The sequence below is a fragment of the Camellia sinensis genome, chromosome 9, assembly GCF_055761805.1.
Source record: "Camellia sinensis isolate YWXY chromosome 9, ASM5576180v1, whole genome shotgun sequence".
Lineage (NCBI taxonomy): Eukaryota > Viridiplantae > Streptophyta > Magnoliopsida > Ericales > Theaceae > Camellia > Camellia sinensis.
In genome coordinates, this window is record NC_138969.1 from 158,750,062 (window position 1) to 158,766,868 (window position 16,807).

Below are 16,807 nucleotides of genomic sequence, written 5' to 3' on the forward strand. Positions count from 1 at the left end.
ACAATGTAGAAAATTCCTCACTGCAACGACAGTTGATCTTGTCAACTATCGTTGCAACTTATAATTTATGTTTTACGAGATTTTTGTGATACATTTGAAATTTGAAAACACACCCAAAACAAATGGTGCTCCGTTTTGATGAAACAAACATGCCTAAGCAATATGTAATGAAATTCCAAGTGAAAGGTGTTCTTTTTCGATGAAACAAATATGCCTAAGCAATACAAAAAAATTCCAGGCATTTAATTACGTCACATGAAAAAACTGTTTCACCAGCTCAATATATAATACGTAACTGTGCAAATTCAACTTCACAATCACTATACCTTCTAACCAGTGAAGAGCCACTAAAAAGAGGAGAAAAAAAAAAACAAGACGGGGGGTTAAGAGTCCGTTGAGCTGCAATGAAGCCTTCCATGGGTTAGTATATACTCTGGGGAAAAACCAGTAGCTACCTTGGAGATCAACATCAAATTCTGATAATTTCTGCTTTATACATCAACACTTGCAAAAATTAAATTCCAGTATCTCCCAACAACAACCGCACTGATGGCAGCATCCAAGAAAAGAGAAGTCAGGTTCTACCTGGCAACACCGCCTCGAGGGGATTTAAACATCTTGACACAAAAAAGCTGATACAACACTCCCCAGATGACCCATATAAAAACATCTTGGTTCTCTCCTATCTCCCAGAGAATTTTGAAATTAGGTCAATACAATTTGATCCCATGAGGTGCCGATGTGTTTAAGGGGTCTCTGAAGTGAGCCAATTTAACTGGAGACGGATATCAAGGCGCTTGCTTCTAGATGTGCCATGTATGTTACAAGTTGTTTAGCTACGCCAGAAATAAGGGACAGAAGGATGTACTGGCTTCTCAAGGTACAGATGAAGCATTCTTTGGATATCTAGCGGAAGATGGCATCCGCTGCAAAACCCGGGGATACTCTGGCTTGAATCTCTTATTTGACATCCCTTGCAATGCCCTGCTCCACATAAACAATCAAGCTTTAAACTAGTGGATTGAATTAAGAAGGCAATGGTGATCTATGCCAGCTTGGAATCGATGGAAGCCTAATGAATACAAAACAAAAGATTACTCATCTAAACTTTATTTTGCTTATGGAAAGCAAAGAAAAAATAGAGAAATCTAGAAGAAAGCTGAAAGCTTATCTGCTTTCCTATAAAAAAAAATGGAAATAGGGGAGATAATTGCAAATAGGTGGAGCAACAAAAATAATTACAGTAGGGGTGGAAGTTAGAAAATAATTGCATACAGAAGGTGTTTTTGACACTTTGTGCCAACCCCATCCTTCCCCAGCCACCCACCATGAGGGAGATCGCAATGAGAGAGAAATTGAAGATCTAGGGTTTCAGAAGGGGGTTGTGGGTGTTACGGTGTTGTGGGGAGGGAGTTGGGGTGTTGCAGTGACGTGGGGAGAGGGCCAGGGAAGGGTTGGGGTGTCACGGTGGTGGTGGTGGCGGCGGTGGTGGTGGGAGGGGGTACGTGGCAGGCAGGGGTTGGGGTTGGGGTTGGTGCAGTGACAGGGTTGGGTTGGGTGGGGGATGGGGCTGAAGAGGGAGAGAGAAGGGGGCATTTTTATCATTTCATAGTTGGATTCCCTCGTATTGCAATTATTTTTAATTCTCCATAATTTTATAATTTTTTCCCTTCTTTCCATTTTCATGATATTCCAGAAAATTCACATGAAAGTAGAAAAGAATTATTTGTAAGGAAACACTAGCAACAGGCATCATCACTAACCTTGGAGAACCCTGACGTTTTTGAGAAAATTGACCAAATGTGGATTTTAGACTTCCAAGAGCTTTTTCGTCAGCCTAAGGAAAAAGCATCTTCAGTTTATAAATGAATAAGGTTTATAGAAATCAAATAAGAAAAAGGAACAAAAAATAGATTTTTGGGATATCAATGGCAAAAACATTATGCTTATAGCACTACAAACAAATGTATAAACACAGAAAGAAACAATACTCATTTGGAAATCTCCATCCATACCAAAAATTTGTACAAAAAAATCACAAGAATGATGTGTCAATACCATTTTCGTAAATAAAGGTCATCTTTTCATGGGTGTTTAGTTTCAAGTAAAAAATCTACATTGAGCCACATCATTCTGTATGAAAATTCTGTATAAACTTTCTATTTGTATATCATAATTACTGTACTTATTTAATTGAATCTTACAAATTCTGAAAGTGGAGAGACTGAACCCATTGATTTCTTGGAGCCCACCAGCCTTGGGTCCAGAACCCGGGGTGGCTCTGATGCACTTGAAAATGAAGGAGACTCCTCCTTGAGGAAAGGCTGATACCCAAAAGAACTACCGTCATTAACATAACCATTGGCATTTGCGTTAGAATACCTGCTTCCCTCCCCATGAACAGAGCTGGAATCAGGCTTGAGACGTGACAGATACTTATCTGAAAAAACATCGTCCAAGATAGAGAGAAATGAGAATCATCCAATTGTTTTACACACTTTTTGCAACACAAACATATCTATTAAGTATTAAACACACAAGTGCATGAAATCTCTTATAACTGACTGCCCGAATTCTCATGACCCTAAGTAAATGTTATGTCCAATCATCCTCTGCACTAAAATAATAATAATAATAAATTTTAAAAAAAGAGAGCATAATTACAGACAATAATAGAAAAGCCTACCGGCCAAATTCATGAGAGATCCCTCAGCAGCCTGGCGCTGGGCTTCCCTTCTTGTCCTGCCATTTCCTTCACCAATTTTCTCTCCTGCAAACAAGACCTGCAACAAGACAATAAATGACATTAGCAGCTTAAAGAATGTATCTTTCACTACAGATATATAGGCGATATAATCAAGTTTCAGTGGCTATAATGGTCGTGATTTTTTGGATCAGCAACAAGGAGGGGGGGGTGGGCGGGCGGGGCTATACTTAAGAGATGCACATAATGCATGGATTCACTCAAAATAAGGTAGAAGTTGCCAATAAGGTGCAAAGAAAAAACTTAATCTAACTCGAAAGTTGAAAGTCAAAACTCCAAACTTCAAATTAATGAAGCCATGTAGCAGTAACAAGTGAATGAAGAGTTCAAACCACCTCAGCGGAGAACTGCAGTTCCGTGCTTGAAACCAAACCTGATCGGAACTCCGCCTATAATTGTTGATATCAGGAATAAAAACAAAAGTTAGGTGGAACATAACAAAAATAGAATAAATATATACATGATGGGCCTAATTTGAGTTACAAAACTAACACCCATGGTTTTAAATATCGGCTGTTACGTATCGTATCGACTGTTGCATATCGGGATTTTGAACTTCCGATACCATTATTCAAAGATATATTGGCCGATATTGACCGATGTATGAACCATATCGCTGATACTGATACATATTCCGATACCGTTACTTAAAACCATTCTAACACCTCTTTTAGCACACCAGAAAAGGAAATATATAACTTCCTATTCTTAATACCTTGGTACCACACTTGATTGCAATATCTTGTAAAGCCCCAATAGGAGTTTCAGTGTAAGGATCAACTCGTCCAGGTTCAACATCAAGCTCCCTGCTACTGGAGGATGATCGACCCAAGGGAACCTCCTCACCTTCAAAGAAGAACACCAATTATATAACATCCATATCACCACATAAAGTCATAAGTTAGATAAATAAATAAACCAAGAGGGCAAGTGTTTCAAGAAGACAAGAATCACCAATAGATTAGCTCCCAAATCTATTTCAACATCTCCATAAGCTCATAAAAACACGAATATCAAAAAGTAGAAGTCAATAACAAAATAAGATTTCAGCAGAAAGCAAACTCCAATTATATGAGCTTGGGAGAATAGACAAACCATGTAGGAAATAACATTTGGTTTGACAATCTTAATTTGATCTTCAAGTTTTAAACAATAGTTCAAAGAAAGAATATTATTGTTCTCCAGAAGAACTGAAGTTCAATTTCTACCACTGGCATGGAAAAGTTTTTAAAATCGTGATATTAATCATTTTCTACACATGCTATCAATCATGCATTGGATTATGAAAACTCATGCTTGCTAATAGTGTTACAGAGATCAATGACCAGACACCGTAGAATGAGTAGCATCATCAAAGGCATTATGTCAGATGATGCTATCTTAAAAATTATTCTTAATAATGGATAAAATGCGGACTTTGCATCATTGATAAATTCAAAGGGACAAGGGTAGTAAGAAAAGGGATTTCCCAAGAAGCATTGAATCTAACAAATTAAAAAAGTCTACAGCTTGAGAACAAGGCATGCATTTCAGTATTGCAGTTAATAAGTCACAATTAATGCTAATACAGTCATGTATTTAAAAACACATACCACAAAACATGGGTCACTTTTTGTTCAAAAAAGGAAATTTAGCAATTCAATTTTTCTTGTTATTCTCCTTAATTTTTTATTTTTTCCTTTCCGAAAGAATTTTTTTTATAAATGTCTTCACATCTCAGAAGAGCAAGTTTTGTATAAGAAAAAATGAAGAAAAGGCCGTAGCACATCAAATGTGCATTTAATGGTATTATATTTCATCATTCATTTGCTTGTCAAAAAGAGAAAGAAAGAAAAAGATGAAAAAAAAAGCATCCATCCCACATGTACAAATACCTTAGCACATCAGGTCTAAGTAATTTTCAGAGCCTAAAACTATCATATGTGGCATACAACAATCCTGTTTATTTTTTTTGGGATAAATTAAACGACAATCCTGTTTATGTTCCACATTCCTAAATGATCCATAACATAGATCTTGGTCAGCCCAACCACTACAAACATCAGGACGCTAACTGCAATCAAATACACAATAGAGGTTTACGAGTAATATTTAAGCTCCCCACCCCAATCCAACAAGAGAAATTCAACTGGTGCCATGTCATGCATATATATATTGATACGTTAACTGCTAGTAAATTTAATAAAAAATTAATCCATGAACATTTTAATGACTGTAACAATGTTGGTAGGCACTGCATCAGTTTTTAAAAAACTATGTCTAATAATGACATCAAAACTGCAACTTTATAAGCATTTGTCAAGAGACGAAGAGTCAATGACCGATAAGAGTTTGACATAACACTCTTCACTAAAAGTAACAGGATAACAAAAGACCACGTGTCCTTGCTGGTGAACCAGCTCTGGCAGAGATTTACTTAGTCAAACATCACTAGGTTAAAAAACACTCCAGCCCAAACACTTTCAAGAAAATGAAAACATGTATAATCCTACAGTGAAGATTTTAAAATTGGATCACATGGATAAATTATATCACAAGCCAAACAACCAATTAGACTACCAAACACAATTGGGTTTAAAGACAACGGTTGTCCTTATTAGGCACTCAACTCAACAACAACAACTTGAATGTTTAGCTATAGAGAATAACTGGGTTTAGACACTCCAACGGGTTCTAATTAAATGTAAACCCAATAAAGGCTAAAAACTACTTCGAATCAGCTAAACATATCCCATTTTGCTATTCAATACCAAAAAAGGTCATTCCAATCTGAAATATAGGTCATGTCAACTTGCGTATCTCATGATAATTTTGAAACTTAAAAAGAGATGATATATTTATAAAGAATCTGAAAGATGTCTTCTTTCCTCATATCAGTAAATGTCAAATTAGAAAATTTCTTTTTTTTCTTCAAATAAGGTAAATCTGTTTTAATCCATTATTGTAGTCCTCAAATTCTCATGAAAGATGTAATGTATTCATAAATTTGTAAGGAGTCATTATTCTTACCTATTATGTTTGTTAATCTTAATGGTATAAAAAGGGCCAATTAAACTTTCCATTAACTTCTACAATTGCTTCTAGACATCCAACAGTCATCAATTTGCCACCTATTAAATTATGTACTTTACCTTTTTTGTTAAATATAGATGAAAAAGAAGAATTGTTCCCATGGGAAAAAAATAAATAAATATTATGCCATGTTTATCGAATTTGAGCTATTCACTAACCAAAAAAATGAGAGAGAGCACGGCGATATTATGCATCAGTCCAACAAATCGGGGCCAACAAATTTTCATTTTAATTTTATCAGCAACAAAGGCCATCAAATGTTATCAGAACACACTATCCACTATTATCACTCTAGCCTTTTTGCTGCTGTCTCCCCATCCGTCAATTGTTATAGGCGCGTGGCATGACCACCTTAGTTAGCCTAGAGGCAAGGCTACCTCACCTGTCATTGGGCCTCAAATGTATTGTTAATTTTGGCCCATTAAAGCCCTTCTTTTTTTCCAGCAGTCCATGTAACTATCTACGGTCATCTTTCTTATTCCCTACTAAAAAAAGTGGCATTGACTGTCTATTAGGCTAATATACAATAGTCTGACTCGTTCAATAACTTCAGTTGACAACATGAAGCAAGAGCTTTTCTAGATATCCGTAAGAAGAGAATTAGAAGATACAAAAATTATTAAAGTTCAAACCTGAATGATCTTATTTCTTCAATGGAGAAAGATAAGCTTAGGAAAAAATTAGTCGTTTACTTCATGATATTTAACCGAAAAAATTCCATTGTTATAGAAGGCAGTGCAAGCTTGCGCACACTCCACACTCCATGTTGAGAGAGAAAAAGCAAGATATGGAAATGGGAAAGCGCTTATTATCAAGTTCATGAGCTAATGTAGCAAAGGTGATACATGCTTAAGCCTTAAAGTCTATTGCAAACCTTTTATAAGGTACATGGGACAAGAAGACCACCTAGCTTATAATAATAGCTCTAGTCAAGCTTAATTTTGGTTTTCATCATTATACATGTCTGACTGCTTAATAAACCCAAGATAAGGGTTCAATACTAAGTGTACAATTATTATATAATTTTGATATATCCTTAATCAAGTCTTCCATAGCTGAGAAAACTTCTAGGTGGCATATATAACATCATTACAACTCAATGTTACTTGGAATGTGGATCGTTCCAGTATGGGGAATGGAAACGTGGTACGCCACATGCTCTAAAATGTGATATGATAGGGATAGACTTGTATATATTATACTTGTGAATATAAGATACTTTTAGAGTAATTTTCTTTTAACTATTAGGCATCTACTAAAATTTAGTTTTTCTTCTTCATGTAGCAAAATATTTCTATGAGTTCTATGACCCATTTTTTATGTTTTGTCTTGTCAAAACTTAACTTACCTTAGATTTTAATTCATTATATTTGATTTTTTTCCTCCTAAGGAACCATTTAAGGAAATTTATTGGAAAAAACTTGTGGGATAGTTTTAGATCACTAAATTTACCATTTTGAAACATAAGTGTACCATATTTTGGAATGTGCATACCAATACGTAATTTGCCAAGTTATTAGTGTTTTCTAGTACCATAGTTACAACCCAAGATAAGGGTTCAATACTCTAAATGTACAATTATTATATAATTTTGATGCATCCTTAATCAAGACTTCCATAATAGAGAAAAGTTTCACGTGGTATACGAAAAGTCATTAACTTTTAGGTGGCACATATAACGTAATTACATTGAAAATAATATATCATTCTTGAAATTTGCCAAGTCTAACTTGCACTTGTGATGAATATGAACAGTTTATACCCATACAATACAAGACATATCCACAAACCTGAATACACTGAACGAAACACAACAATTTTCCGAAGTGATCCACATATGCACACAACTGCAATACTGTATACATGCATGCACAAGCACACAAGGTCATGCATATACGGGCAATGCTTCTATAACCACATTCAGATATGACCAATCAGATCATAATTGACTGATGATGCAACAGAAGGTTTACAACTCCTATCTCAGTAGGAGGGGAAAGAGAGGACTGAATATGTGCTCTACCAATGCTAGATTGTCATTTCATAGATACAAGCATTAGGAAAGGAGTCATATAACCTTGACGTCAAACTTCAACGTGGGATTATACAATGTACGTGTCAATTCCGCATGCAATTATCCACAGTACATAGTTTACCTGAGAAAGAATGATAGCTAGACAGTGAATGATTCATCCTCAACTGATCTTCTCTTTGAAAAGCCTGCAAACATAATCCAGTAAAATCAGTATTTATCAAACACAATGTAATGTTTTTCTTAAGCATGAATACTCAAGGCTATAGGATTGACACATCACAAGTAACAGTTACCTCCTTTGGCAACCTCTGATTTTCAAGAACTCTGTCGGATGGAATAGAACTCTCCATCTTATGCAGAAAAGGTGGATGATGAATTCGGTGCTTCTCAATATGCATTGCCTCCGAATTTAAAGGAAATTCCTTGGGTGCTGCCACCTGGTTCAGTAGTCTTGGACTCATCTCTTCATCAACAGGAAACCAGCTTCCACGTGGTTGCATGCGTGGAACAGAAACTTGTGCCGGGGGTCTTACTGGAAATTGAGGTTCATTTAATCCATGATCTCTTGTGTCTTGCCCATGTTGCAGAATGAGAAGCCTCCTCCTTGTATCCGGATCCAGTTCAGATTCTGGTACCTCACCCTCTTCCCTAGCAGGTGAACTTTGCAAGCCAGCTTCTGGAGGGGCAACTTGACTTAATGGTTTGACAACTGAAGTCAACTGAGGTAACTGCTTGCCAGGAAAGGGCATACTTGGCCCTTGAAATGTTGACGGTGGAATTGAGATGGATGAAGATGCCACTGTGTACTGGAGAGGTGCAAGCCTTGGATCTAGGTTAGTGACTGCCGAAGGGACTGTTGAGGAAGCTGAAATTGCATCCTGAATGACCAAGTCGATTAAAAAGAAACTCGTATCACCTTACATACACATCTAGATGACGAATTTTTGAACTCAGATGGACAAAAAATATAAAACACAAACAAGTTCAGGGAAACACATTCAGAATTCCAATAAGTTTTATCAATCAATAATAAACACCTTTTCACATAGAGTTACTAAAATCCCGAAGATAACGTTGAATTAGACATCAACCAAGGGTTTAAGAACACTAACTCAACAAGATACAATACCTTTAATCTTCTTTCAACCTCAGCATCTGCCATGCCATCAAAAGCAAGAGGATCTTTGTTTGCATTCAAAGTTGAAGGATCATCCTGGGCAGCAAATAAAATCTATCACTACACAAAATTTAAGTGAATATTATATACTCTATAAACTAATTACATAATCATGGAAATGATGACTACAGTGATTTAGAACAGCAACAAGCCCAATAAAACTAGATAACTAGCCAACGAAACCTATAATAACTAACCTCTGACATCAAATAATTGCTCACATCAGGTACAGATGGAATATCTTTTATATCATCTTCATACATTACTTCAGGAATTCGTTGTAACAAACCATCATCAAATTCTCTGTTAAGATTAGGTCATGTTATGCCAAAGGAATGCGTTGCATAGAGATTGAATCCAAAATCAACCAATAAAAACTGTAGACCAAATCCAGTGGTGAAAATCAAAGGTGTTTTGAGTGTGTGCATATTATCTTTCTAAGTTTTGCGTATTATTACCTGAAAAAACCACCTCTAACATTGCAGGCAACATTTCTTGCAACACACAGGACAGGGACAACATTATTTGCCTACAATGTAATGAGTTCTGATAAGTGCATGCCACTAAAAATTTAATAATCCCTTAACAAGATACATATAACATACACATAGATGCATGTATGTGTGGGTATATTTATATAGTTTTTGTGGTTCAATAATATAACTAAGTCCAGGTAGTAAATACTTCAGCTTGAGGAGCATAATATGGAGCAAATGCTGGAACAACGTGCACCCGAGGCTGATCTTTCTCATCCCACACTTTCAAACGATCATCAATCACCAAAGCCATCTTAGGATGACAGATTCCATCTTGGAAAACATTGAACAATGATTTCCTTGAGCCTATTCAAAATTAGAAGGGTAAGAGTACAACAAATATATAGAATATGTTGTTTCACACAATCATAAACAAGAGGATAAGACGCTTACCAGACTTGACAGACACAATACGATTCAATAACTCTTTCGAATTTATCAAGTTTGAGTCGGGATCAAGAAGCCTCCACATTTCTAAGGCATAATCTCTTTCAGCCATTGTGCAAACATAAACCTCAAATCTCTTTCTACCTCTTGCAGTCAAGTAGCTCCGGAGGTCCTCCCATGCAGGTCTTAGTCTCACAAGAACGCTTGTATCACGAATCTATAGAATACAAAAGTTTTGTAACATTACAAAAGTCACTATTATAATAATGACTCCATCAGAAAACCAATCATCCATCAAGTGTTGCCAGGAATTGTGTGGCATAGAAAGCAAAATCTATTCATTCATACTATGAGAAGAACTATTATTCCGTTTCTCCCTCATCAGTGACATCAACACTATCAGATAATAACATTTGTGCATATCAATATGTTATTGTAAGCATTGTGGGAGTTGCAATTCCGAAAGGATAATAGGAGACACCACGATTTAACATGGGTAAAATTGAAGAATTAATATAAACATACCTGTGGATTGATGCGAGTCAGAATTATGTTTTTGTCCTGTAACCGTATAAGCGGGCGAACAATAGGTTGATAGTTGTCAGACAGAGCAGGAACAACCTCAGACTGAGAGTTGATCACCTTCCCATTTTCCACTACCTGATCATTTTCTGCATATTGCTTCAATATAATCTTGTCATCTTGATAACGCTTGACCTCCGCGAGCATACCAGAAATGCGTTGTTGATCTGCCTCAGTGCTTATTTTCCGCTGCAGACCCTCAATTCTATCTTCAAAAGAGCGCATTGTATTTGCAACTATAAGTGTTTCATCGAGATCAAATACAATGCCAAGACATCTAAGATTCAGCATCACAAGACAAGAATTGTAAAGTCCCAACGCAACGTTAAACCCCCAAAAACACAGACACCTTCCATCATTTTTCCTAGAAGCCATGGCAACCAAATGCAGCTCCTCCCCTCCCAGTAACATTACTGCAGTCTGCAGACAAAGACATTGTAATCATCACTGAATGTTAGAACACCATCAATGCCCATTTTGCATTGGATCAAAATAAGTCGATAAAACAAAATAAAAATTTTACATTTACGTCTGAAGTTGACCGTGGGAAAAACACAAGCCACAAATATATATATATATATATATACTACATAAAAATAAAAATAAAACAAAGGCAAAACAGCAGCAAAATTTATCCAAAAACTCTATTCAGATGCTGCAAAACATGAAAGTGAAACAACATAAGCATGCTTATGTTCAAACAACAAACTCCAGGCATATTTGCAGGGAGACACATATAACAACACTAGTTAGATATATTAGAGGGAAGAAAGATAAAGGTCCTTTTCAATCAATACCAAGTCATAAGTCAGACAAACTTCCATTGATAATTCTATTAGGTGTGCAATTTTATGTCTAATAAGTAATAACGTGTATGAAAGGGTGCCTTGGCCCAATAGTAAGGTTTGCCATTAATGTCCTTGACGGCATAAGTTTGGAGGTGTGCATCATGCCATTCCCAGAGCCCGCTATAGCAGAAACCTCGTGTACTAGATAGCCCCTTTTTAAATAATAACATGTATTACTGCATAATGAAATTTCAACAACAAACAAGTCTTCACTCCCATTCTCTTCAAGTCTGAAAAGCATAATCAACTTAAGACAGCATAAACTTTTTTCTTCCCCCAGAAATTAAAGTAAGCTGATATTATAGAAAAAAAATATGGGAAATATATGCATCATACAGGGGACATACATCATACAGGCACAACAAGGGTGGAAACCATAGATGGGGCCAGCCACGACCAAAGTATAGACAAAAATACAACAAGAAAAAGAGGACATGAGCTTACAACAATTTAAACCCCACACAGCAACAACAATTTTTCATGCAAAGTTTTAGGTTTCCTCAAAAAATCAAAACACATTTCTTCATTCATCTCATCAAAACAAAAATGCCCAATTAAATCCACATATCCAGAACTACTTTCAGTCTATCAAATCCGACATAGAATATTCTCAGCATCATATGAGTTCCAGCAAGAAGCACCACCATTTAAAATTTCAGGAATTAAGCCACATCATGTATCAATCAGTTAACAGTATCAGAAACTGGGTATTTAAAATTTGCCTGGGTGCTGTCAATCAGTCCAAAATTGGGGCAAAATTGCATAAATGTAAGTCAAATTAGTTCAAAATTCACTTGTAATTCGATATGGGTCTCTGTGCAATATGTCCAAAGTCCTCTGTTTTTTGAGAGAGAATCAAGGTAACTCTTGAATTAGGTTAGGGTTTATTTTGTTTCTGAGTATTGAGTTTGAGTTTTAACTTGAGATTACTATTATTATCATCATCATTTTGTTGGTTGGAGTTGGGCAATAATACCTTGTTCTCTCTGCTGCATGAGGAGTGCAAAAGGTACAGCGGCGAGTCCTGTGAGTGCGACTTGGACTCCATTTTGAAGCAAACACCATTGGAGGTAATTGTGTGAAGCACTGCAAGTGGTGGACACCTCTCACTCGGTTGAGAAAAATGAGAGATCCTGATTTCCTTGTCAAAAACAACACCGTTCTGGTCCTGGTTCTGATTCTGATTCTGAGGATAAACCTCTACTTCACCCAGTAGCTTATCCCCTTCATACACAACCGATTTATACATTCTCACAGATCTCAAAACAAACCCAAAAAAAAAAAAACAATCAATCAAGAGTTTCTCAAAGTTCGCTTCAAATCAATCGATGATGATGATGATGATGATTGATGATGATGATTTATGATGATGATGATGATTTCTTCTTTCATGGAAATCAAAATGAATCGCCTTTAGGTTTCCATTGAATTCATCGTTTCCAATTTTACACACAAAAAAATAAAAATAATGATCCGTTGGGGAGAGAAAATTAGGGTTTTTCTACGGAAGATTGTGATTGTTGAAAAATTTTAGTGGATCTGTGGCCGAATTGATAAAATCGATTGATAGATAGTCCCGAACAGTTTTAACTAGGGTTTGATGACACAACGATGAACGAATTGTCACGAAAAGAAACCCTAGATCCAGAAAGTGATAGGTCAAAACACCTCTCTCTCCATCCTTTTCTTTTCTTTTTTTTTCTTCTCTCTCTCTCTCTCTCTCTCTGATAATAATAATAATAATAATAAACAAAACATGTATTTATAAGATTTTTCGAAAAAAAAAAAAAAAGTTTTAATAGGGCTGCTTGGCTATTTATGTACAGCATCTCAATTGAGAGATTGACATAAACTAACATTAATTATTTTCTTTCCAAATAAATTATAAATTTATTGTTGAAATGATTGCTGTTTAGTTTCTTAAATTTTACTTCATCCCTCAAAATATTAATTTTGAATTATTTAATTTTTTTAATAATATAATTATTACATTTTATTAATATTAATTTTTTAAATTTATTTTTTAATAATACAATTATTACGCTTCAAATAATGTTACTAAATTTTTTTAAAAAATAAAAAATTCATATTATTATGATTCTTAATTTTTTAAAATGAATGCGTGACACATGTAATAACATAGTTTTTTTTATAAAAAATATATATATTTTTTTTAATTTTAGTTTTTTGAAAAAAAATTTGTCAAAGAATTATACTTTATCAATTTAGTATAGAAGACTTAAAAATTAAAAATATATATTTAAAATTTTATTAAAAAAATAACTATTTTTTACTCTCTTGATTTTTTGTAGTTAACATTTTTTTCCCTTTTTTTAATATTTTGTACTTTACTTATCTGTCTAGTTGAGTATAAATTCGATAGGTGTAAAAAAAAAAATGGACTCAGACCATAAATCAAACAACAATGTTCTATTTTTAATTTATCACTCTTAAATTATTTTTAATAATATGATATTGGCGGTTAGACTCTATATAATAAAATATTTGACAAATTAAAATTTGATATTTATCAAGCACATCGTTAGAAATGATAAATTAGATGTCTCAAATATTTTTTTCACTCAAATTTTAAACCTTTTGAAGCAATAGTTTCAAATTCTATTCTTTTAGAATCAAAAGGACAAAACAATTTGAAATACATGTTATTTCTACGAGTCTATCTACATAACTGTACGCGTCACTTATCTATCCACCTATATTTCACATTACATTCCTAATTTATTTGTATGTCGCCTATCTATTTATATAATCTATCTATTTATCAATATCACTACCACTAATCATCTCTATCGACAACTTTTTCAAACTGTCAAGTGGCCATCTAACGGCAATATGGGTAAAAATATATGATACTAAAAATTACTTCAAAACAACAATTTATTCTTTCCACAAAGCAGTTCATTAATTATGTCCTTTATCCCAAAAAAAAAAAAAAAAAAAAATTTATTAGACGTAATATCATATCCCCTAAAAATAGATATATCATCAACAAACGTATTAAATTTTAAAAAAATATATAATTAAAACATGGCAAATTATAACAAGTCCCCGTTAAATATAACTTATTTATGAATTGTCCCCTAATTTTTAAATTTGGCAAACCCCCTTATAAATTATGAACGTCATTTGCACCATTAGCATGTTTACCCTTTGATTATAACTTTATCATCATCTTCTTCATCGCTCCGTTCTGTTATAGTTAACACATAATTTTTTTAACTTTTAATGAAATATCAAAGTAAAAATAAATACGACAAATATTTAAGATGTGAAATTTGTTATAAATTAATAGTTATAATATATGAAAACTATTATGTAAAATTAGATTGTGTTTATATATGAAAAATATTATACAAATTAATATTATATATTATGCATGTTAAGTTTTTGTAATTGACAATTTCCATTTGACAAAACTCCTTTCAATTGTAATTTTATTTGGTCTTTTATTTTAGTGAGGTTATGAGTATTTAGATACGAATCCAACCCGAATTGTGCCTATGCAGAGGAGTTTGTGATCTTAATCATTTCATGTTTATCACTTCGATGACTATGTCGGTCTGGGACAGCGCCACGGTGGGGTCGAGAGGCAACGCCTTCAAAGCAAAAAGTAAAAATGCAATCAAAGTTATTTGACCGCTCAAGCGGTCATTTGTGAGCTCGAGCAAAAAATCAGATCATCCAGTATTTTTGTAGAGTGCCTGAACTTTTTATCGCTCGAGCGGTGAAAATTGTGCTCAAGCAGTCATCCTATATGTTTCACACCGCCTTTAGTCACACTGCTCGAGCGGTGAAATGTGCACTCGAGCGATCTGCGTGATCCTGTTTTCTATAAGGTGCGTTGTTTGTTGTTTTTAGGGTTTGTACAGTCTAGATTTTCAGAGAGGAACAAGATTTAAAGTGTTTTATATTTGATAGTGCTTTCTGAGTGTTTCTTTGATGATTTAAGAGTAATCAATGGATCCATGAATTTCATGTTAATATCATCAAAGGTTTGTTTATTTTCGTTTTTTCACAAAACAAAGACTTGTTCTTTGGTGGATTTTGTAGAATTTTGGCCTGAAACTTTAGTAAATTTCGGAGTGGCTCATCATCGTTGATTCGACATCAGCGTTGTGGATTCAACGTTGGGCAAGACAATTTTAAGGTGAAGACGGTGGTGAAAGAGGCACATAGGGGTCGGTTCAATTCGATCGTAGATTCACTAAGTAATTGAGGGTACACTTGTATAATTTTTTTTTTCTCTTCTTAGTAGATTGTTTTGTGGTTTTTGCCCGTGATTTTTTTATCACAGTTGGATGCGCTCCAATTGTGGCATTTTCACGTTAAATAATTGTGTCAATTTGTCTTTGATTGTTTAATTGAGATTGTTATTTACCGTTTAAAATTAATACATAATCACAAATCAAATATCTCGGAGAATTTTAGATTTTTCAATGTAAATGTTTGATATTTGTTTAAAAAAAATTCAATTAACAAGCAAATTGAAACCACTCTAAACCGCCCAAATCACGGTTTGATTATTTGTCAATCCGCCATTCATAATTTAGTTTATAATTTTATTCTCCGCTATCTGAGCCGCACCACACACGCCTCTACTTGCAACATCTCTTTCCTCTGTTGTACCTCTCATTGCCTCCATCTGTTTTGGTATCGACAAAAGAATAGCATTTTAGATTTTGGTATTAACGTTTCTGCCTCTAATTTTACATCTCAACAAAAGAATAGCATTTTAGATTTTCATCATACAAATTAGTCAAACTGGTAAGAAAAATAAGGCCAGTTTTGTCTTAAAAATGTAATTAATATGTCATGTCCTACTCATGTGACATGTTTCCATCCAAATTTACTAAGGAAAAGAGTTTTCACAAGGTAAAACCTGAATGGGTTAATTGTGAAGTTTTAAATATTAAGGAGGTAACTCAAAAAAGAGTCATAGTTAAAGGAGTTTAGTTTACCCATAAAAAAATGGGATATTTTTCCCATAAAAAATGGGTTATTTTTTCATAGATTTTTAAAAAAAAATCTATTTACATTTCATTTAGTTCACATTATTTTTTTATATTACAATAAGTCTTATGAGTGATATAATTATCAAAATATCACTAATAATATTCACATTTACAGTATGAATATTCCATGATGTGAATGTTCACACCGACAGTGTGAATATTCACATTATAAAATATGAATGTTCAAATCATCAAATTACTAATCATTCAAAAAATATTTGTAAAGGTAGAAATATACATAAAATACTTTAAATATGAGAGTTAATATTTGGTAGATCAAATATTCAAATAATAAGACTTATTAAAATATAAAAATATCTTATGAACTAATTAAGATACAAACACTTAAAAAAAAAAATCTAATAAATCTCCC

General features: G+C 34.1%; 1 protein-coding gene across 4 annotated transcripts; it reads right to left on the minus strand.

Moving 5' to 3' along the window:
• Positions 1-246: 246 nt before the first annotated feature.
• CPL1 (C-terminal domain phosphatase-like 1) lies at positions 247-13,194 on the minus strand. Of its 4 annotated transcripts, none has more exons than XM_028216399.2 (15): positions 12,378-13,194; positions 10,497-10,973; positions 9,978-10,188; positions 9,733-9,890; positions 9,507-9,577; positions 9,246-9,351; positions 9,001-9,084; positions 8,165-8,749; positions 7,993-8,056; positions 3,480-3,610; positions 3,100-3,153; positions 2,687-2,783; positions 2,205-2,440; positions 1,764-1,837; positions 247-984 (listed from the first exon to the last, which is right to left on the minus strand). In XM_028216399.2, the coding sequence occupies exons 1-15, from the start codon at positions 12,648-12,650 to the stop codon at positions 876-878; spliced, it is 2,730 nt and encodes a 909-aa protein (XP_028072200.1). In that variant the 5' UTR covers positions 12,651-13,194; the 3' UTR covers positions 247-875. The 4 variants fall into 4 exon arrangements, with proteins under 4 accessions (XP_028072200.1, XP_028072202.1, XP_028072201.1 ...); XM_028216401.2 differs by having other exon boundaries at positions 247-1,072; positions 12,378-13,130; XM_028216400.2 differs by lacking the exon at positions 3,100-3,153 and having other exon boundaries at positions 12,378-13,130.
• Positions 13,195-16,807: the final 3,613 nt, after the last annotated feature.